This window comes from Hyposmocoma kahamanoa, unplaced genomic scaffold (assembly GCF_003589595.1).
Source record: "Hyposmocoma kahamanoa isolate Upper Pololo Valley unplaced genomic scaffold, ASM358959v1 88, whole genome shotgun sequence".
NCBI lineage: Eukaryota > Metazoa > Arthropoda > Insecta > Lepidoptera > Cosmopterigidae > Hyposmocoma > Hyposmocoma kahamanoa.
The window spans coordinates 3350020-3370245 of NW_020654466.1; the positions used below are offsets into that span (position 1 = coordinate 3350020).

Below are 20226 nucleotides of genomic sequence, written 5' to 3' on the forward strand. Positions count from 1 at the left end.
TATGACATCAAGTGACAGAACGAACGAGTCGTGGGTCTGGTGGTAAAAGATCCTCCTATCCATAAGTCTCAACTCACACTGGCGCAGAGTCGAAGCGTCGTGCGTCAAAGAGGGTAGTGTAGTCTCCTCAGTAGTGGTCCCATTTATATTTGTAGAAAATATTCCACCTCTAAGGGTGGCAAACTAAGGGATGAATGACTTTTGAGGTCGGTTTCTTGGTACTCTATGCTGAGATTATTCTCTATATTTTTGACAAAAATCATACTGCCAAAAGATACATAAGTCCACATTACGTTTCTAAATTTGTGCTGTTACTCTACTCACTGTGTAACTTTACGCGAGGCTATAAGTTTCCGGAATGAATAAGAAAAAAATACTATAAATGGTCAGGAATTAATTTGTTGTTTCTCAAAATATTCTCCGTTAGCGTTAATGCACTTTTTCATACGAATGAACCAATTTTGAAAACATTTATGCCACTCCTCCGTGACAATCTCTGAAATATATTTTTCATACTCTTCGACAGCCTCTTCAGGTGATGAAAATCGTTGAGCGCGTAACTGGTTCTTAATTTTTGGAAACAAACAAAAGTCATAAGGTGCCAGGTCGGGACTATACGCGGGATGGCTCATAAGGTCAACGTTATTTACCTTCAAAAATTCATTTGTCTGGACGTGTGAGAACTGGCATTATCGTGGTGCAAGATGATATGGCGCTTACGATTATTTTTACGTAGTTTGTCAATAACTTCCAGCAAACAAATGGTCGTGTACCAATCGCTATTCACGATACACCGATTGTCCAAAGCAACAGTAGCCATGTGTCCAATTTTATTAAAAAAAGAAGCAATCATCTTCTTAGAGGCACTTTGCACGCGCGCCACTTTGAATGTTTTCGGCTCATCTCGAAAGACTCTTACAATCGATTGCTGCTTTGTTTTGGGATCGTAACTATAAATCCATGTTACGGCACGTGTTACTATATCCCAAACTTGACGTCCCTTCGTTGAATCTGGTAAGCATGGCATGCACCAAGTGACGCGATCCGTTTTTTGAGCCTCAGTCAAATTGTGTGAGATCCACCGAAAGCACAGCTTTTTCACACCCACATGTTTATGTAATTGTATTGTTGTAGATTGTATTTGGCTCATGCCTATGTCTAAAGATGCCCGAATCACATGGCATGTCACATGCCTGTCTGTTTTGATCATGTGACGCACAGCATCGATGTTTTTGTTGTTCACAGCAAAGGACGGGCGACCATCACGAAATTCGTCACTGAGATTCACACGACCGCATTTGAATTCTGTAAACCAGCTATAAATAGTCATCTTGCATGGTGCTTCATCGCCAAAAGCAGTTTGAAGGCGAGCGAATCTTCGCTGAGCTGTTAAATTACACTTGAAGTCGTAGAAAATCATACTACGAAAATTTTCACGAGTTAAATCCATAGTGATGTAGACAACCAATTTCTAAAATGACGCCACAATGTGAAAACAAGTGACAGTCAGATGAAACAGACTGTATTCTACAGCCAAAGAGTTCCATTTTCAAATGTTGTAAATATTTTTTAAATATTGTTTATGTAAGTGGCCAATTCCGGAAACTTATAGTGCGCCCTATGTACCGTAGTAAAAGTCTGTTTTTCAATAAAACAATAAATTAGTAGCACAAGAGCTCCTTGTGAAAGAGTTCGTCCTCGAAATTATTGCCACCTTACCTATTTCTGCCGCCAAGCAGTAACGTGAGCATTACCGCGTTGCGGTTTGGAAGGGTAAGTGTGCTGGTTACACGCACATGGGACTTGTCAACTTATGTATGGGTAATTCATGTAAGTTTTTTGTACTCAATTTTGGTAACAATTTCTTTTTAATTAAATTTTTTTTATTGAATTGATATTCAATTATGTTTTGTGAAATTACTCCACTAGTTTGTTATAATTATTAATACAAAGATCGAACACTCAGAAAAAACACTCAGAAAAAATTCCTTCGATCCGGTCGGATTCGAACCGACGTCTTCTTGCATACCGTGCCAGACGCTATACCAACTAAGCCACGGAAAGAACCAACGGACCTCACGAATTCTTCTATGTGCTTGCGTATAAATCTGTCATAGATTTCTCATAGATGGCGTTACGACTAAAAAGTCGTTGAAAGACCAAGTACAAAGACACGACGAATTTTTTCTGAGTGTTCGATCTTTGTATTAATAAATTTCTTTTTATTTAATTATTTATAGAATTTCATCATGAAGCGTTATTTAATATTCGAGTGTGGTAACCTGAAATGTTCTTTAATATTTCACGATGATATATTCGAGTAATTAAATAATAAAAATTTTCACCAAAATTGAGTACAAAAAACTTATCTGAAAATTACTGGTCTCAGCGTGACTTGTGCAGTGGTAGTCTATCTTTACATTTTAAAGCTCTGAGTGGCACTGCGACTGTTATGGACAGCCGTGTAGCTTACCATCAGGCGCACAACTTGTTAGTTCCGTCACTTGATATAATAAAAAAAAAAAACGAAGGCGTAACTTGGCAAAAAAATTTGAAAACAATATAAAATATCAGATATCACGCTGCTCAAACGCTCTACTGCCTCCTGATTTGATTATAAAACGGTACTTGGTCAATCACGGACAGTTCTATTTTATCTCTTTGGTTTTTTGTTTCGTAGTGTTTTTTGACTTTCGTTAACAAATAATCTTTAAAAAATTTAAGCGTGAAAGTACCTCACAGGTTTGAGATCTAAATACAACAAAACAAACAAATGCAAAAATCCAATACTAAAACTCCTTTCTCATACAAACCCCGTCTCTACCACAGAACTGTACTGACACCCAAGTGATCTTCAGTTAGAGTAAACTCGGCGAAGTTGAGTGAGAAATCCACAGTTAGTAGGTCAAGTCGGCCAGCCATTGTTACCACGAGCTCGTATCGGCACATTGCTTGCTTAATAACTAAGGGGTAACACACACTGTAGGTCCGAAGAAAGCGCCCAATATCGAAATATAGGGACATGGGGACGATAATATCGTGTTATTGGGTTTTCACTATTGCTACACATAGGATATTAGACAGTTTTTCTTCGGATTGAATCGCGCATATACTTTTTTTCAAACAAACCTACGTTTCGGATTTATTACAGGTCCTATCATGGCTAACCGAGATGACAGTTTTCTTTTTTTTGTGATGGACATTTTGCCGTTAGTCGCTGATGGCCTTGACTATCAAAATGTGTCGAAGGTCAAAATGGGAAATTGGTAGGGTTGCCAAATAAAATCGGTATATTTGGAGCAAAAATCGGTAAATAAAAAAAACAAATTGACCAGATCTCTATATTTTAAAGTAGGAACATTATTTTACTCACTAATGATATTATTAAAACTATTAACAGTTAGGCAGGTTTACCTACCATTTTGACGAACTCTTTCACAAGGAGCTCTTGTGCTACTAATTTATTGTTTTATTGAAAAACAGACTTTTACTACGGTACATAGGGCGCACTTTAAGTTTCCGGAACTGGCCATTTACATAAACAATATTTAAATAGTAATTACAACATTTGAAAATGGAACTCTTTGGCTATAGAATACAGTTTGTTTTATCTGACTGTCACTTGTTTTTACATTGTGGCGTCATTTTAGAAATTGGTTGTCTACATCACCATGGATTTAACTCGTGAAAATTTTCGTAGTATGATTTTCTATGACATTAAGTGTAATTTAACAGCTCAGCGGAGATTCGCACTGCTGAAAACAACAAAGACATCGATGCTGTGCGCCGTATGATCAAAACAGACAGGCATATGGCATACCATGAGATTCGGGCATCTTTAGGCATAGGCATGAGTCAAATACAATCAACATTACACAAACATACAAACATTTGGGTGTGTAAACGCTGTGCTCTCGGTGGATCCCACACAATTTGACTCAGGCTCAAAAAATGGATCGCGTCACTTGGTGCATGCCATGCTTACCAGATTCAACGAAGGGACATCAAATTTCGTGTGGGACATAGTAACAAGTGACGAAACATGGATTTATAGTTACGATCCCAAAACAAAGCAGCAATCGATCGTATGAGTCTTTCGAGATGAGCCGAAAACATTCAAAGTGGCGTGCGTGCAATGTGCCTCTAAGCAGTTGATTGCTTCTTTTTTTAATAAAACTGGACACGTGGCTACTGTTGCTTTGGAGAATCGGTGTACCGTGAATAGCGATTGGTACACGAGCTTTTGTTTGCCGGAAGTTATTGACAAACTCCGTAAAAATAACCGTAAGCGCCATATCATCTTGCACCACGATAATGCCAGTTCTCACACGTCCAGACAAATGAATTTTTGAAGGTAAACAACGTTGACCTTATGAACCATCCCGCGTACAGTTACGACCTGGCACCTTGTGACTTTTATTTATTTCCACTAATTAAGAACCAGTTACGCGGTCAACGATTTTCATCGCCTGAGGAGGCTGTCGAAGAGTATGAAAAATATGTTTCAGAGATTATCACGGAGGAGTGGCATTAATGTTTTCAAAATTGGTTCATTCGTATGAAAAAGTGCATTAACACTAACGGACAATATTTTGAGAAACAATAAATCATTTCTGACCATTTATAGTATTTTTTTCTTATTCATTCCGGAACCTTATAGTGCGGCCTCACGTATAGACTACAAATTTGCTCGGGGAATCTCATAAAATAGTAAGTTTTTGAACACAAGACTATTCCCCAAATAAATCGTTTACACGCAGATCGATGTTTGATCAGTATGGAATCCCTGTAAAAGATAAAAAACTAGGGATGCCAACTTGGATTGTGGAAAATCGATAAAAAATCGGGAGTAATTCCTTACTTTAAAAAAATCTTAAAATCATAGAAAAATCGTTCCATTTCGGTAGGATTTTTTTTTTTCAAGGATATTTTGCAGTTGGCCGCTGATGGTCTTGACTGCGCCACCAGATTAAAGGGCGAGCTGAAGGCTCATAACCCCTAGAATATGGTATTATTCGTTCGAATGCCTTGTATACATCTCATGTGAACACTTTGATAACGTGTTTCAGGATACTAGTAATGCCATCCAGTGTCGACGCGCGGTACTAAACTCCTGCAACAACCAGTTATATCTAATACGTAATAACTAAGGAGTTACACACACAGGTGGCCTTTTTTTAAACATCTTTATATCATGTGTAAACAAATTACACTTGAAACCGTCATATTAATGTGTTAAGCGTACTTAAACTAAATCATTTCAAACCACGTTGAAAGACATGTGTTGTAATTCGCATTTATGGTTTAACCACACATAACACATTTTTGCGTAATTCGCCTATGAAACGAACCAGATTTTGTGAAAACAATTTTTTTATTCAACAATTACTACGATTTTTTTAAATATATTACTGAAAAGAATATTAAACTTTATATTACAAGATGTAAGACTGCATTCATAACTCATTTTACAATTTTCTGTGGGTTAACACACTTATGCAGATCACGGCCCAATTAAACTGTACTGCTCATTCGTAAGGCAAAGTCCCCTGAGAAGAATGAGCAAGAAACTCTAAGGGTTACTCTTTTAAATATACATTTAACATTTACTTCAAGCATCTTCTTAGATTGAGACTACCTGCAAGAGCTAAACGGGTCAACCACGGATTCTTGTCATCCAAGTACGCAAAAGCTGTACCTTTAGTATAAGTTTTGGTGTCACTAAAGTTTTATCGTAAATGGCAACTTTTGAATATCAACCGGAATCTTATTACATAGCCCCCTAATTTAATATGTGACTTTGTGAAGGCGACTGTCAAGAATAGCCAGTTTATTTTCATTCCTCGTGTTAATGTTACGTCTTTATACGAATAAAAAAAAAATACTAATATTAAATAGAATGAATAGCTACTGGTAGCTGTAAAGGTATCTAACGGGGTGACGAAATATCATAATTTTCTCATAGATGGCGCTACGGCTAAAAAGTCGTTGGAAAACCAAATACAAAGATACGACGCAAGTACATAGAAAAATTCGTGAGATCCGCTGGTTCGTTCCGTGGCTTAGTTGGTATAGCATCTGGCACGAAATGCTAGAAGCTGTCGGTTCGAATCCGGCCGGATCGAAGGAATTTTTTCTGAGTGTTCGATCTATGTATTAATAATTATAACAAACTAGTGGAGTAATTTCACATAAAAATAATTTAATAGCAATTCAATAAAAATTTAAAATACTTTTTTTTTTACATAAATAGCATTTTCGTAAATGTGCTGTGAGGCTAATGTAAGAACGTTAATCTCTTTAAACATATCTCGGTAAGACATTCTTGGGGCAAGATTTTAAATTACCCTAACAACACGTTTCTGCAGGACAAAGATTCTATTAATATTGGCGACCTAAAGAAACTACCCTATATCACTACAGTAATATTAAGTCCTTAGGTTTTCGCGATTGCTACTCATTTTTTAAATTTATTTATTAATTTAATTCACGCAACCATGGCCCATACAATACAATATCTCAAGGTCTAACATGCATATAATATAGTAGCGTACCCAGTAGTAGCAGTAGAGCTCCTTGTGAAAGAAGAAGAAGTACTGCCACATACTATTCATCCCCTAGTTTGCCACCCTTAGAGGTGGAATATTTTCTTCAAATTTAAATGAGATCAGTATTGAGGTACCCTCTTTCCAACAAAAAAGGAATCATCAAAATCGGTACGTTATCGCGTAACATACATACAGAAAAAAACATACAGTTGAATTGACAACCTCCTTCTTTTTTTTAAGTCAGTTATAAATGTATCGTTAAGAACATAGTAAAGATGACAATCTATAACACAAAATAATAACAATTTCTAGTCGTTCCACAATTGCTCATACAAACTCAGTGCATAGACACAACCAAACAGTATTACATCAAAGATAGAGCGAGCGAGCGAGAGGATGACTTTATTACAAATATTCATCGAAGCCAATACTCGAAAACGACCGCGACAAAATCTATTGTAACCGATACCTTATCACGGACTGAACTATTCCTGCGAATAAGCATGAATTTGTAATGTTAGATGGGCCGCTGTCGAAGGTATTTCTCGTGGACGTTACCGTCTCACAAGATCAAGGTCTCGTGAAAGCCTTATTTCTGATCTAACTAAGTTTGGGACTTTGGGATTATTTTTACAACCTATTAGGCTGCTGGCGGATTAACTGCATCGCACCCGCGCGGTCCCGCTGACCAGGCGAGCCCCGCGCGGAACGCCCTCCTCCTCGGGCCAGCCTACCACCATTGGCTGGCCCCGCGGGTTCCTCTTATTCACCGTGGGATGAAATCGATCACGGCTACTAGAGCCCCCCGCCACGACAAGGCGGGAACCCCTTCGAACTTAACCTAACCTAACCGAACCTAATCGTGTATTTGCGATAAACATTCAACATATCCCGAAAGAACAACTAAAATGAAAATTCGAGCAAACGTTATTTCGGACAAAAAAATTTTCGACTTTGTGATAGGTTACCACGTCATCGCAAGAAATCGGGCAGGGCGCCGGGGTTTCGATGAAGTGAAATGAGCATTATAATAACTTCGCTATTTCTCAATGGATTGAAATAGTTTAAAAAGTAAAATGTTCGTAATTATAAAAGTCATGTTTGATTGTATGTAATATTAAAATATCAATTATATTTTTGTGGTTGATCCTCAATGCAATATTTTTTACTTAAAATATAAGCTTCCCATCCCTAAACTAAGTAAAAAACCTATATTAATAAATGTTCTTTTAGCCATGTAAGAGAAGGGTCTCCATAGTGTAAGTTGTTTGTGTTCACGAGCATAATGATCAAGGACAAACCCTCCACCGTCCCACGTCTCGATCAATCATCTTGGTTAATACGGGTCAGACCTCGAGAGAGTACTTGCCGAGGGCTCTTTCCTGCATGCACTTTCTTGACGCCCTTTCATAGGTATATCTAATACCAGCGATCATTTTTCCCTTTTTTTGGAATGTGGAGTGACCTACTAAACGTATCTATTTTAGTAATTACAAAGTACTACATGTGTTCATTGAAATAATTTTGAAAATAACGTTATGGAACAATATTTCGTAACTATTTCTTTTTATTGAATATCATGAAAATTTTACTACCATGACATTATTATCTACTTTTTGAAAATTACACTAAGATTACATTGAGGTTCGTCCGATGGTAGGTACAAGATAATTTGTGAAATAGCTACGATGAGGTGACATTTAGCTTTGAAGTAATGGCTCCGATATAAATAGAATCTTTGTGCTGCCAAAGCATGGTGTTAGCGCAATCTGCTTAAAAAAGAAATATTAAGGTAAATGTACATATTTTGACACTGTCCCAAATTTTTTTTTAATATCAAGTGACGGAACGAACAAGTCGTGCGCCTGATGGTAAGCTACACACCTGTCCATAACAGTTGCAGTGTCCTCGGAGCTTTAAATCGCAAAGATCTGAGGGGAACTGCCACTGCGCCCGTCACCCTGAGACATAAGTTGACATGTCCCGTGTGCCTGTAATTTCACCAGCAGCCTTACCCTTCAAAACCGGAAAACAGTAATGCTGGCACAGGCAGAAATAGGTAAGATGGCAGTACTTCCCTGGATGACCTCTTTCACGAGAAGCTCTACTGCTACTAAACATGTATGACACTTTTTCATTGTTTTTTTAAAAATAAGAAAACTAATATTGATATAACTCCAAAACCGTGTTAATTGTACTAGTAATGGCATTTATGAATTCCGTTTAGAATTTTTCTTCGACTCATATTATGCTCAGCTCACATTGGCGCAGAGTCGAAGCATCCCGTCGCGTCCTGATTTTCAAGCACAACGCATGGCGATGCGCGCCGTCGAGCGACAATGCTCGCATTAACCCGCCCGGATCACAGTGTGGTCGGCGTCTGACGCGTCCCTGCGCACAAGTGCGCGCTCGACGTTAACCAAGCGTCTTGTATCTAGTGTTTTGTATTTAAAATGAAATAGATAAATGTTTCAGTTAAGTAACTTGTTTGTGCAAAAACATCATTTGTCACAATGTCTGTTAAATTAAAATTCTATAAGACTGAATTTGCCCACGGAAAACTTTTTAAATAAATTGTAAACAAAAACTTGAGAAGTTGATTTATGACTAACGTGACCATCATTTTTTTCCTTCAAAGCGGGACGCGTGTAAATTTATTATTGTTTTGAAAATAAAACACATGTATGTTTATGATGGTTACAAAATGTTTAATGATTAATAAAAATTTAATAAGGACTTAAAATATTTAATTATCAAAAATTAAAATAACTAACTGTGTTGTCGGCTGGCTTTTTATATTTTTCGAACGAGGAAGGTTTTAATTTGTCAGGTTTAGTTTTTAAATACGGGCCAAGATCAACACCGCCACCAATTCATTCCCGCCAAAAACATGACTATATGTAAAAAGCGCGGACGATATGGCTTACTTGTTGCTACAATTTCGCGCCATTCTTCTAAATTTATTGTTACGCTTGTCCTCTTTAGTCAAAGCGGGACATTTCTAAGTATTTTAGGGACAGCGGGACACGAAGTTTAAAAGCGAGAATATCCCGCTCAAAACGGGACGTATGGTCACCTTATTTATGACTCAAACTCGGAGTTATTTTTAATTAAGAAAACTTCTAATTAATACTGAGGTTATAGCGCGAATATTCTTTTAAAATTTACGCAGTCGTTTAACTCAACGGATTAAACTTTTCTCAAGGTGGCTGGATTTTCATCATTAGGGAAAGAAGTACGATAAAAAAATAAAAAGCAGTTTCTTTTTTAAGATTTTTATACTGTATGTATGTCTTACGTATGGTTTTAAGAGTCTACACAACCTCAAATAGCTTTGGTTGATTCCTCATTACAGTGAAATTGTTGAATCAATCATTTTGGAAAAATATATAGAAAAATTGAGGACATACAATGATTACTTATGCGGTGTGAAAACATGATGAAAACACGATACTAAAAAGTTTTCAAGATAGAAAAAAAACAAATACTTACTTCGAAATTTTACAAGAAAACGCTGTATTCGATATCAGACTTAACATATACCAATGATATCGAGTTCTTAGGTTTTCGCGATTGTTACACATAGGAAATGAAACTATTTTTCCGGATTTAAATCGCGTATATTTGTTTTTTCAAACAAACCGACGTTTCGGGCCCTTTACAGGTCCCATGGTCACGGTTGACTGAGATGGTACAGTCTTCAGTCTGCGAGCATGTCATGGATAAACCTACACATTCAATGAAGTTTGACAAACCCCAGGTCATTGCAAAAGAAGTCCGTTATCTACCCAGGATGCTGCGAGAGGCCATTGAAATTAAAAAACATCCTAATTTCAACAGGGAAGATGGTTTCTCCGTACCACCAGTTGGGGATCCAGTATTTCCTCTAATGAAAAATCCCAAAGAAACATAAGACTGCAGTACTAATTAATATGTTTTAGTTTTTTCTAATTTCTATTAATAATTAATAATAAATTGAACTTAATAAAAATTCATTCAATAAAATTATTTGTAAAACATAATATTGCGTAAATTGGAATGTTTGCTTTGAAAAATTAAAAATAAGGTATTTAATTAATAACTATTTATTTATTTATTTATTTATTTATTTAGGACAACCAACAAGACATGAAATTAACTATAACAATTTACAAACAGTGACACAGGGACTATACTTAATTCTGCCTTAATTATAGGTCGCCACGGCATGCAAATGTGGACATAATACAATCAGAATAATAAACAAATGAAATTAAATAATTATTAAATTACAAAAAACTCCAATTAAAATATAATATTAATGAGTACAATAAAATGAATAATTAATTATAAGGAAATTATAAAAAAAAAACATATTGTAAAAACCGAATCAAAATAGACAAAGATACAATTGCTTAAGTGTAAGATAATCAGCATCAGAGATTTAAAAAATAATGAGATATAATTAAAAAGTTTACTTTAAAAATCAAAATAACAATAGCTGCGACAATAAACAAACATATTTATATAACTACAATGACGCGGACACGAGAGAAGACTTTATTGCGCGTTTAAAGCGTGAGGTACTATATGAAAAAATGTCAATGAGACAGTCACCTTGCTTACACAAGAGGTTATATTGTCTTTGCAGTCGATTCATGGTGGCGTGGTGACCCAGATTGCTTCTACTACCCTTAACTGAAAATGGAACGAACCTATTCAAACGAGGTAGCTTCAGGGGTACGTTGATGTTCACTAATCCTAACAGGAAGGGGCAATCTACGGCTCCATTGACGATCTTGTGTAAAAACATATGATCCAAGAGCAATCTTCTGTTCCGCAAACTCATTAAGTTAAAATGAGAAAGGCGATCCTCATAAGAGGGCAGCTCCTGAACTTTGTGAGCCTGATAAGAAAGATGCCACATGAATCTTCTTTGAACACGCTCAATTTGTTTTATGTGTACTTCATATTGCGGGGACCAGACCTGGCAGCAATATTCCAGGCTGGGCCGCACCAAAGACGAATACAACGATATCTTTGTGGAGGGATTTTTAAAATCTTTTGCATTTCTCAGCACAAATCCAAGCATCTGAAATCCCTTCGTGACGACATTGTCTATGTGCTTGTGAAAAAGTAACTTTTTGTCCAGGGTTACTCCTAAGTCGCGGATTGTGTCCACCTCCTCCAAAATATGACCGTTGATGTCATATGCCGGCGACATGGTGTTTTTGCATCTTGTGAACCGGATATACTTGCATTTGCCGATATTCAAAAGTAATTTGTTTTTATTACACCAGCGAATAAGTTGATCCAAATCATGTTGTAAGAGAAGGGTGTCATTGCTACTATTGATCGGTAAACAAAGCTTCATATCGTCCGCATAAAGGAAGCAAGTAACATGTTTGAAGACATGTACGATGTCATTGATAAAGATATTGAAAAGGACCGGACCGAGGTGAGAACCCTGAGGGACTCCGGATACGGATGAGAATGGTACAGAAGAGAAACCATCCACCACAACCCTAGACAAACGTTGACCCAGGTAAGAAGAAAACCATTCAAGAAGTTTACCGGTGATACCAAACAGAGAAAGTTTATTTAGCAAGATCCTATGATCTACGGAGTCAAAAGCTTTACTTATATCTGTATAAATGGCATCTACGGACCCACGCGCGTCAAGAGCATCGGTAACAAACGCCAAAAAGGATACCAGGCTTGACGTTGTAGAACGAGATGAAAGGAAGCCAGACTGTTGGGGTGAGATTAATTGATTAATATGCCAGGCCAAGAGACGACACAAAAGAGACTCAAATACCTTAGAGAACACTGACAATATTGATATGGGTCTATAGTTTTGCACCAAAGAACCGTCTCCTGATTTAAAAATTGGGACAATTGTTGCCTCCTTCCAAGTTGATGGGAAAACACCGGTTCTCAGAGATGCATTAAAAATGATTGTGAGAGGTAAAGAGAGTGGTTCGCAGCATTGAACCACAAATGCTGAAGGTATACCATCCGGACCGGCACTCTTCTTCCGATCCAACCGCTTTATAACTTGTTGAACTTCTTCCTGAGAAAATTGAACAATACCAAGAGGATGAGAGCTGAGAGAGGAATCGTCTGTGCATTCCTGTGAAGAGAAGGAATCTGAGCTGCTCTTATGAACAGAAGCAAAGTAGGAGGCAAATAAATTACAAATTCCATCCCCTCCTGTAGCTTCGCAACTCCCAGATCTCATAGATGTTGGGAAAGTACTAGTGTTTCGCCTTTTATTTTTTATGTGCGTCCAGAACAATTTAGGATTTTCTGACAGTGACCTCTCTATATCGGTAATATATTTTATGTAAGTACTGTTCGTTAGATTTATACATCTTTTTTTTAGTGTACACAGAGCCAGCTCATCTAATGGGTTTTTGTATTTTGTTACTTTTTTTCTGAGTTTGTGTTTTTCATTTAGAAGGCGAATCAGTTCGTTCGTATACCAGACCGGATAATTACCTTTTGCAGGTTTGCATTTTGGTACATGCTTGGCTATAGCCACTTTCAATATTTTATAAAATTTATCCACCATTGCATCTATGGAGTCATTAGATGAAAGGGTAATCTCCCAGGGCGTTGAGTTTAAATCATTGATTATTTTGTCAAAGTCAGCTTTGTAGAAATTATATTTTTCTTTGGTAACTGTATTGGATGATGCAGATGAATTTTGACAATAGATTGCGAATTCCAATGGCGGGTGATAAGAATCGAGATTACTTAACGATAGGTCACTACGTTTCACATTCGAGATCCCTGTGTTAGAAAGAACAAGGTCTAAGACTTTGTCGTCCTTGTTCAGGATGTAATTATGTTGAGTCAGCCCATTTAACGCCAAAAATTCTATAAGAGATTTTTCATACATACTCTTGGCACCAAAAGAGGATCCAAACGACGAAGTACCGCTACTATCGTTGTTGTTCCAATCAATACCGCTGAGATTAAAGTCACCCAAAATTAAGGTTTTTTTATTCGAATCCAAAACGTTATTCGTATTATCTATAAAATGGTCAAGGATATCTTTTTGAATTGGCGACGGGAGGTAAACACTACATAGTAATAATTTTTGACCTCTACGGAAATCTAATTCCACCCATAAGTCCTCGCATTCACTTTCAAATCCAGGCACCCTGCGTGAGCACATACGTTTTGTCACGGCAATGAGTACCCCGCCACCTGATTTATTTCTGTGGAATCCAGTCGTCTCACGATCGCGTCTGTACACTACATATCGATCACTAAATAGTTCACAGTCAAAAATGGTGCTATTCAACCAAGTTTCACATAATACTATAATATCGTAATCACAGCATAGTACATTTTTATAAAAAGCAGAGGTCTTTGTACGAAGACCTCTGACGTTTTGGAAATATACATTTAAGGTATGCATTTTTAAATCGTAACAATAGTACACAATGTTCAATATTACTATAATTGTAAAATTGTTGTAATTTTGCTTAATTAGCAAAATTATAACAATTTTTCAAGTGTTGACGAGTCACGTACAAACACGTATTCAGATGTGTCGGTTTTGCGCATATATATGCGACCGCCGCGAACCCAAACATACTTGTAGTGCAGTTCCTTAGCCCGCATCCGCGCCGCGGCGTGAAGAACTTTATTCTCCGGCGAAAGGTTTTCAGCCACGTAAATGTCCACCTTCCTTTCTGTCTGCTGACCCAGATGCCCCGCGTTTAATTTGTCCTGTGGTTGTTTTTTATTATATTTTATAGCAGCCGCCAAGAACATGTCGCGCGAACGCGGACTATTAAGTTTGATTAAAATGGAACGCGGTCTGGGACTCTTAGCATCCTTTTTAGCAATGCGTGAACAATACAAAATATCAGACTCTTTGATGGGGCACGAAATCACTTTAGCGAGCTGAGTAACCATTGTAATTACGTTTTCCGATTTGCGTTCGGGAACACATTGTATTTCCAAGTTAGATGCCCTGGAAATCTGTTCAAGTTGGTTGAATCGGCTGGTGATGGCGTTCAGGTCACGACGAAGCGCTTCATTTTCTTTTGTAATAACGGTAATTTTATTATTGCACGTGTTGACATCAGCATGAAGTTTTTCGAAGGAATCGTTCATGAAATTTATTGATTCCGTGAGCGAACCGACTTCATCCCTAAAAGCTTTTAACTGTTTGTTTATATCGCCTCGCAAATCATTGATGCATTCCCTCACGATGCCGCGAATTTCATCCCGCACTATGGCGCGCAGGTCCGAACGAGAACAGGTAAGTGCATCATCTGAGGTGACTGAAGATATACCAATGCAGCCGCCGGACGACAACTCGTTAGGCGGCTTCCGTTTCTTGTGACGCGTAGTAACATTAGCGTGACTACTGATGTTGCCGGGTGTTAAGGGCCGAACAGGCGTATTTTTGTTATCGGATCTAGGTTTTTTATTGCGACATTCAGGACAAAGCCAGTTTTCCTTGACTTCAGCAGACAGTTTTTCAAAATCACCAGGCGTTACATTGATGCACAAACTGTGATAGGAGGAATTACACTCGCAGCAATGCAAGCAATATGCATCTTCAACAGTAGATTGACAGGCGGAACATTGATCCATTTTGTTGGAAGTTTCGCAGTAATTGTCCTATTGTAACTATAGTGAAAAAATAGGGTGGTTTGCATCAATATTAGACATATAGCAATGATTTTTTTAAATATAGTATACGATATATTCGAATGGTTTTGATTTCGTTAGTAAAAAAAATAATTTTGAAATAAAGCCAGTGTCCCTGCCACTCGACCCAAGCAAAATGAACCGTATTAGTACGGGACAAATTTGAATTCGAATTGAAGTAGTATAGACTCTTAAGCTTCGACTGTGTGACAAACTTACTGGCGAATGATCGCTCGCAGCCGCGAAGGTACGCCGCCGCCGAGCGGGAGCGGATAATTCTGATCCCTGCACTAAATTAGAAATGAGGTGATAATCTTTAAACAGCTAAACGTATGTTATAATTATTAATACAAAGATCGTACAATCAAAAAAAAATTAAAAAATAACAAACTAGTGTATTAATTTCACATGAAATAAACGACATAATCTCAGTACAGAGTACTAAAAAAACCGACCTCAAAAGAACGTGGAATTACGTCTATTTGCTAAGTTTTATTGAAATATCCCCTAGTTCGCCACTATACAGGACTTGACACTGGAGATAATAAAAATAGGTTCTCATTACGACACTACTCAAAATAAATGGAGAGAAAAACGCCTTGAATTGGAGAAATAGCAAAATCAACCATTAAAGTAATTGCTCCTAGATTAAAGTTAGGCGCTATTTATAAAAATGAATCTTCATGCGTGAACAGCCCCCTTCGATGTGGATGATTTTCTTCAAAATGAAATGGGACCACTATGGAAGTATCACCTTTCCAACAAAAAAAGAATCATGAAAATCGATTCACAAATACTGGAGTTATCGCGTAACATACATACAAAAAAAAAGAACATACAGTCGAATTGAGAACCTCCTCCTTTTTTGAAGTCGGTTAAAATATAATTGAATATCAATTCAATAAAAATTTAAACGCATTTTCTTCGAACACAGTTATGAATCATCTTGATTATATTAGCCTTTAAAAAACCGCTTTGACCAGTCCATCCTTTTCGGATCTACGATGTCACCTACAGATACACAGACAAACTTATGACTACCCTTTTCTTGCGTGGTGTTAAAATACCTGTTACAAAAGAGTTACCTATATATTTTCTTCATTTATCCACACAAAAACACAAATATGGCGTAAAATTTTTATCAGAGTAAATGAAGAGAAATCTGAAACCCAAGCACTGTAAACGACTTCATCTGTTACAATATAAATTGAAAGATGTCTGAAAGTCAATGTAAACAAACCTTAACTAATAATATTGCTTAGAAAATTTAAGAAAGTGTTTATGATTTGTTATTTAACTAATTTATACATGAATAAGTTTAATAAAGTTTGATCAGGTGATAAAAGGTCATTGCTCTAATGGCTTACGTACATTTATATAGACAGGGATATGTCCTAAAGCATGCCGCGGTATCCTTAGGCATTCCGCTGCATCTCTCTTTAGATCTTTGCCCCTCTGCCCTGGATATCCGTGTAGTCGTGCTCGGCATCCCAAAGCCTGCCGATGTATCCGAAAGGCGGCCGAAGCATCTAAGCTTTGTTTTTGTAGCTACGACCAGTTTCATTGAAATTTCAATTGTAAAGCCAAACCGTTAAAGTTTATTACCTTTCGCCACCCAAAAATCTTCTGGCGAGCTATCCAGTCAGTAGTAGCGTGGCTTAGGAATTTCGTGGCCGACACTCAATAAACTAAAAATTAAAAATAATGTTTTTGACCAACTGCATTTAGCGGTTCTTCTAAACCCTTACCATGTCAATGTTTCACATTGTAAAGAGTGCTGGTGGAATCCAAAAAAAAAAATAAACTTCAAATTTTTCTTCGCAGGCAATGTATTCGTGATCGCAGCCATTATCATCGAGCGAAACCTACAGAACGTAGCTAACTACCTAGTCGCTTCCCTTGCCGTTGCGGACCTGATGGTCGCCTGCTTGGTCATGCCGCTGGGAGCTGTTTACGAGGTAATTTAAAAAATATGTAAAATAGACGAATGGAGGAGGGAAGAACGTCATGTAACGAGAAGAGTATCAGATATGAATGTACTGAGATATAAGGAGAAAGGAAGGCCAAAGAAAAGATGGATGAATTGTGTGAAAGATGACATGGACAAAAAAGTGTGAATATGGAAATGACGGCTGATAGGGGAGAGTAGAAGAATAATATACATGTTGTGCCAACCCCACCTCCTAGCGTGGTACAAGGACAGGAAGAAAAGAGAGAGGCGAAGTTTTGGCCACAAATCTCACATATGATCACCGGCAATGTTATAAGTTTGTCACGATGCCTATTCACTCTAGCCTAAAATAGCCCTAAATTGTAGCTTTATCGTAAGGACACAGTCCCTTGTCCCTAATATTTCGCAAGCTATCTAGCTATCCCTAACCTTCAATCTTGAAAAAGACCTGTCTGTATAAGCAGATAACCCCTAACATCGTGGTAAAACATGCAACGAAAAGGAATATGTATAGTGGCTAACAACAAAACAAATGTGAATTGTACTGTAACATATTAGAGGAGTTAAAAAGATGATAAGATCACTTCAAGGCCAAGAATAGCGCTCTTTAATAAAGAAGAAGCAGTATTACCGCTAAAATAATCCTAAAGAAATTTCATTCTGAATAAGCTCTCCCTGAGAATACGCTACGCAAAAATATTCAGTGCTATCTAATGCAATATACAATATTTTTGCTCCTTTATCATTTAACTTCTTAAATTACAAGTTACTTTTATTTTAAACAGGTTAGCCAAGGGTGGATTTTGGGCCCGGAACTGTGTGATATGTGGACCTCCAGCGACGTACTCTGCAGCTCTGCTTCAATTCTTCATCTTGTGGCTATTGCGACTGATAGGTAAGACGATGGACAATTAATAACTTTTTATTCTTCTATTAATCAGTATGTTTAATGCACTTGTTTTTTGTAATTTCTATCAATTCCTACACGGTCTCCTGCTAAGCAAGAGACACGTCCATGAAGCCAAAAACCGTCGTGTCAAATGCTTGTCGGGTGGAGACTTTTGGGTGTAACACTTTTTAAAGTTCAATGTTTTCGAAAATGTTTGTGAATCACCTTCGATGAGCAAGTTTTCTCACTTTATTCTGCTTTACTGTTCCTGATTGAAAGCACTCAACTTTTTTTAGGTATTGGGCTGTGACAAATGTGGATTACATCCACTTACGGAATGAGCGGCGCATCTTCACGATGATTGTCCTCGTGTGGGGCGCCGCACTCGTCGTGTCGCTCGCCCCGCAGCTCGGCTGGAAAGATCCTGACTACCTTGCCAGGATCACCCAACAACAAAAATGCCTCGTCAGCCAAGACCTAGCCTACCAGATCTTTGCGACAATGTCGACCTTTTACGTACCTTTGGCTGTGATCCTAATTCTGTACTGGAAGATCTTTCAAACTGCGCGCAGACGAATCCGAAGGAGACGAGAACCACCACCTCCTCGTCCTACTTCTGCGGATGGTCCAACCCCCACTGGACGACCAGTTCAGTCAGCAAGGGACCGACGCTTCGTTAAAAAGAGGTTTCTAAACTTGAAGAAATGTAATCAACGCACCCGAGCCGAAACTCTTGCAGCTGCTCTACTATTGACTGAGGGGCAGAGCACATCCACTGTAGACACATTGGACGAGGAGCCCCGAACAACAGCCTTTACTATCAACGAAAAAGCCCTATCCTCAGTCTCCCCAGAGAAGTCTTCCTCGACCGTCACTAATGGGTCGAAGCCGGAGCGAGCTATTGTTCCTGCTCAAACACATAGAGAGAAGAAAGAGTCCCTCGAAGCAAAGAGGGAGAGGAAGGCAGCCAAGACGCTTGCTATTATCACAGGAGCTTTCGTTTTCTGCTGGCTTCCGTTTTTCATAATGGCGCTGGTAATGCCTATTTGCCAGACGTGTGTGATCAGCGACTATCTCGCGAGTTTTTTCCTCTGGCTCGGCTACTTCAACTCGACTCTAAACCCTGTGATTTACACGATATTTAGTCCAGATTTTCGCCAAGCGTTCGCTCGGATCCTCTTCGGGACACACCGGCGAGGCCGCAATAAAAAATTCTAACGAAGATGTCCTTACTACATATATAACTGAGCTAATGCTCAATGGACTATGTTACTCTCCTTGTATATTTTAAGGCTTTCTGTATGTTATACATACTCGACGTTGGTAGTTAGTGTAAATACATTTAGTGAAGAGATTGTAAATAATATATAAAGGTATATTTATGAATATAGATAATGTTGAGGATTGTTTTTTTTACGCGTTATAGTCTATGCAGCCGTGACGGAGTCGCTCTAGAGTCCAAAGCGACTCCGTCGCCCGCTCTTATGTTGTTCAAGTGACATTACGAAATAAATATTTAAATTATATCAACATTACTAAGACTTTCATTACGCCGCCTTTGTTTATGTAAGGATCTTAAAAGCACTAATGATGCAAGCAATGATTTAAATTGTGAGTCATTTTAGAGTGTCACTATACCCTCACTATAGAGTGACAGCTTTGAAATTTATCTGTAGTGAAATTATATAAGCATTTCACAGTTTTCTCAAAGATACAGAACATTTTCTAGTTCTTAGGTTTTCGCGATTGCTTCACATTTGAAAAAACTAATAGCATTTCTTTAAACGAAGTTTTTGGGTTTTTTAAAAGGTATGGTCACAGGTGACAGAGTTCAACCAAATTTAACTTTTATTATTAAATGAATTGTATATTTTTATTCAATAGCTTCTACTAAATTGAGAATAAATTTCATAGTCAAGCCGATGAGAACCGAGTTAGGGTCTCACCACACCACCACACCTACTGACGTGGAATTGGCTTGAACTGATCAGAAAAAGCTTTATGCCGAAGCGAAACGCACAACGCTTTCTCCGACCGACTCTAGCCGATTTCGAGTCCGACCTGCGATTCCGCATCACTGCAGTGGCGCTACAGCCGCGCCATTACTAATTTTCAATGTTTAGAAGCGCAGCTGCAGCTTCACATACAAGGCGCTCTTATGGGGTGATTCCTCAGTCCGTGAC

The 20226-nt window shown here is 37.9% G+C and overlaps 1 protein-coding gene across 1 annotated transcript in view; it reads left to right on the forward strand.

Annotated features, from left to right (window-relative positions):
- The window catches only part of LOC113235873 (5-hydroxytryptamine receptor), a 191633-nt gene extending 172161 nt beyond the window's left edge, over positions 1 to 19472 (forward strand). Inside the window, exons 3-5 of the mRNA XM_026471795.1 lie at positions 17028 to 17161; positions 17940 to 18049; positions 18340 to 19472. Of these exons, the coding sequence (XP_026327580.1) occupies positions 17028 to 17161; positions 17940 to 18049; positions 18340 to 19261 (1166 nt within the window). The 3' untranslated portion in view covers positions 19262 to 19472. The remainder of the gene's footprint in view (positions 1 to 17027; positions 17162 to 17939; positions 18050 to 18339) is intronic.
- Positions 19473 to 20226: the final 754 nt, after the last annotated feature.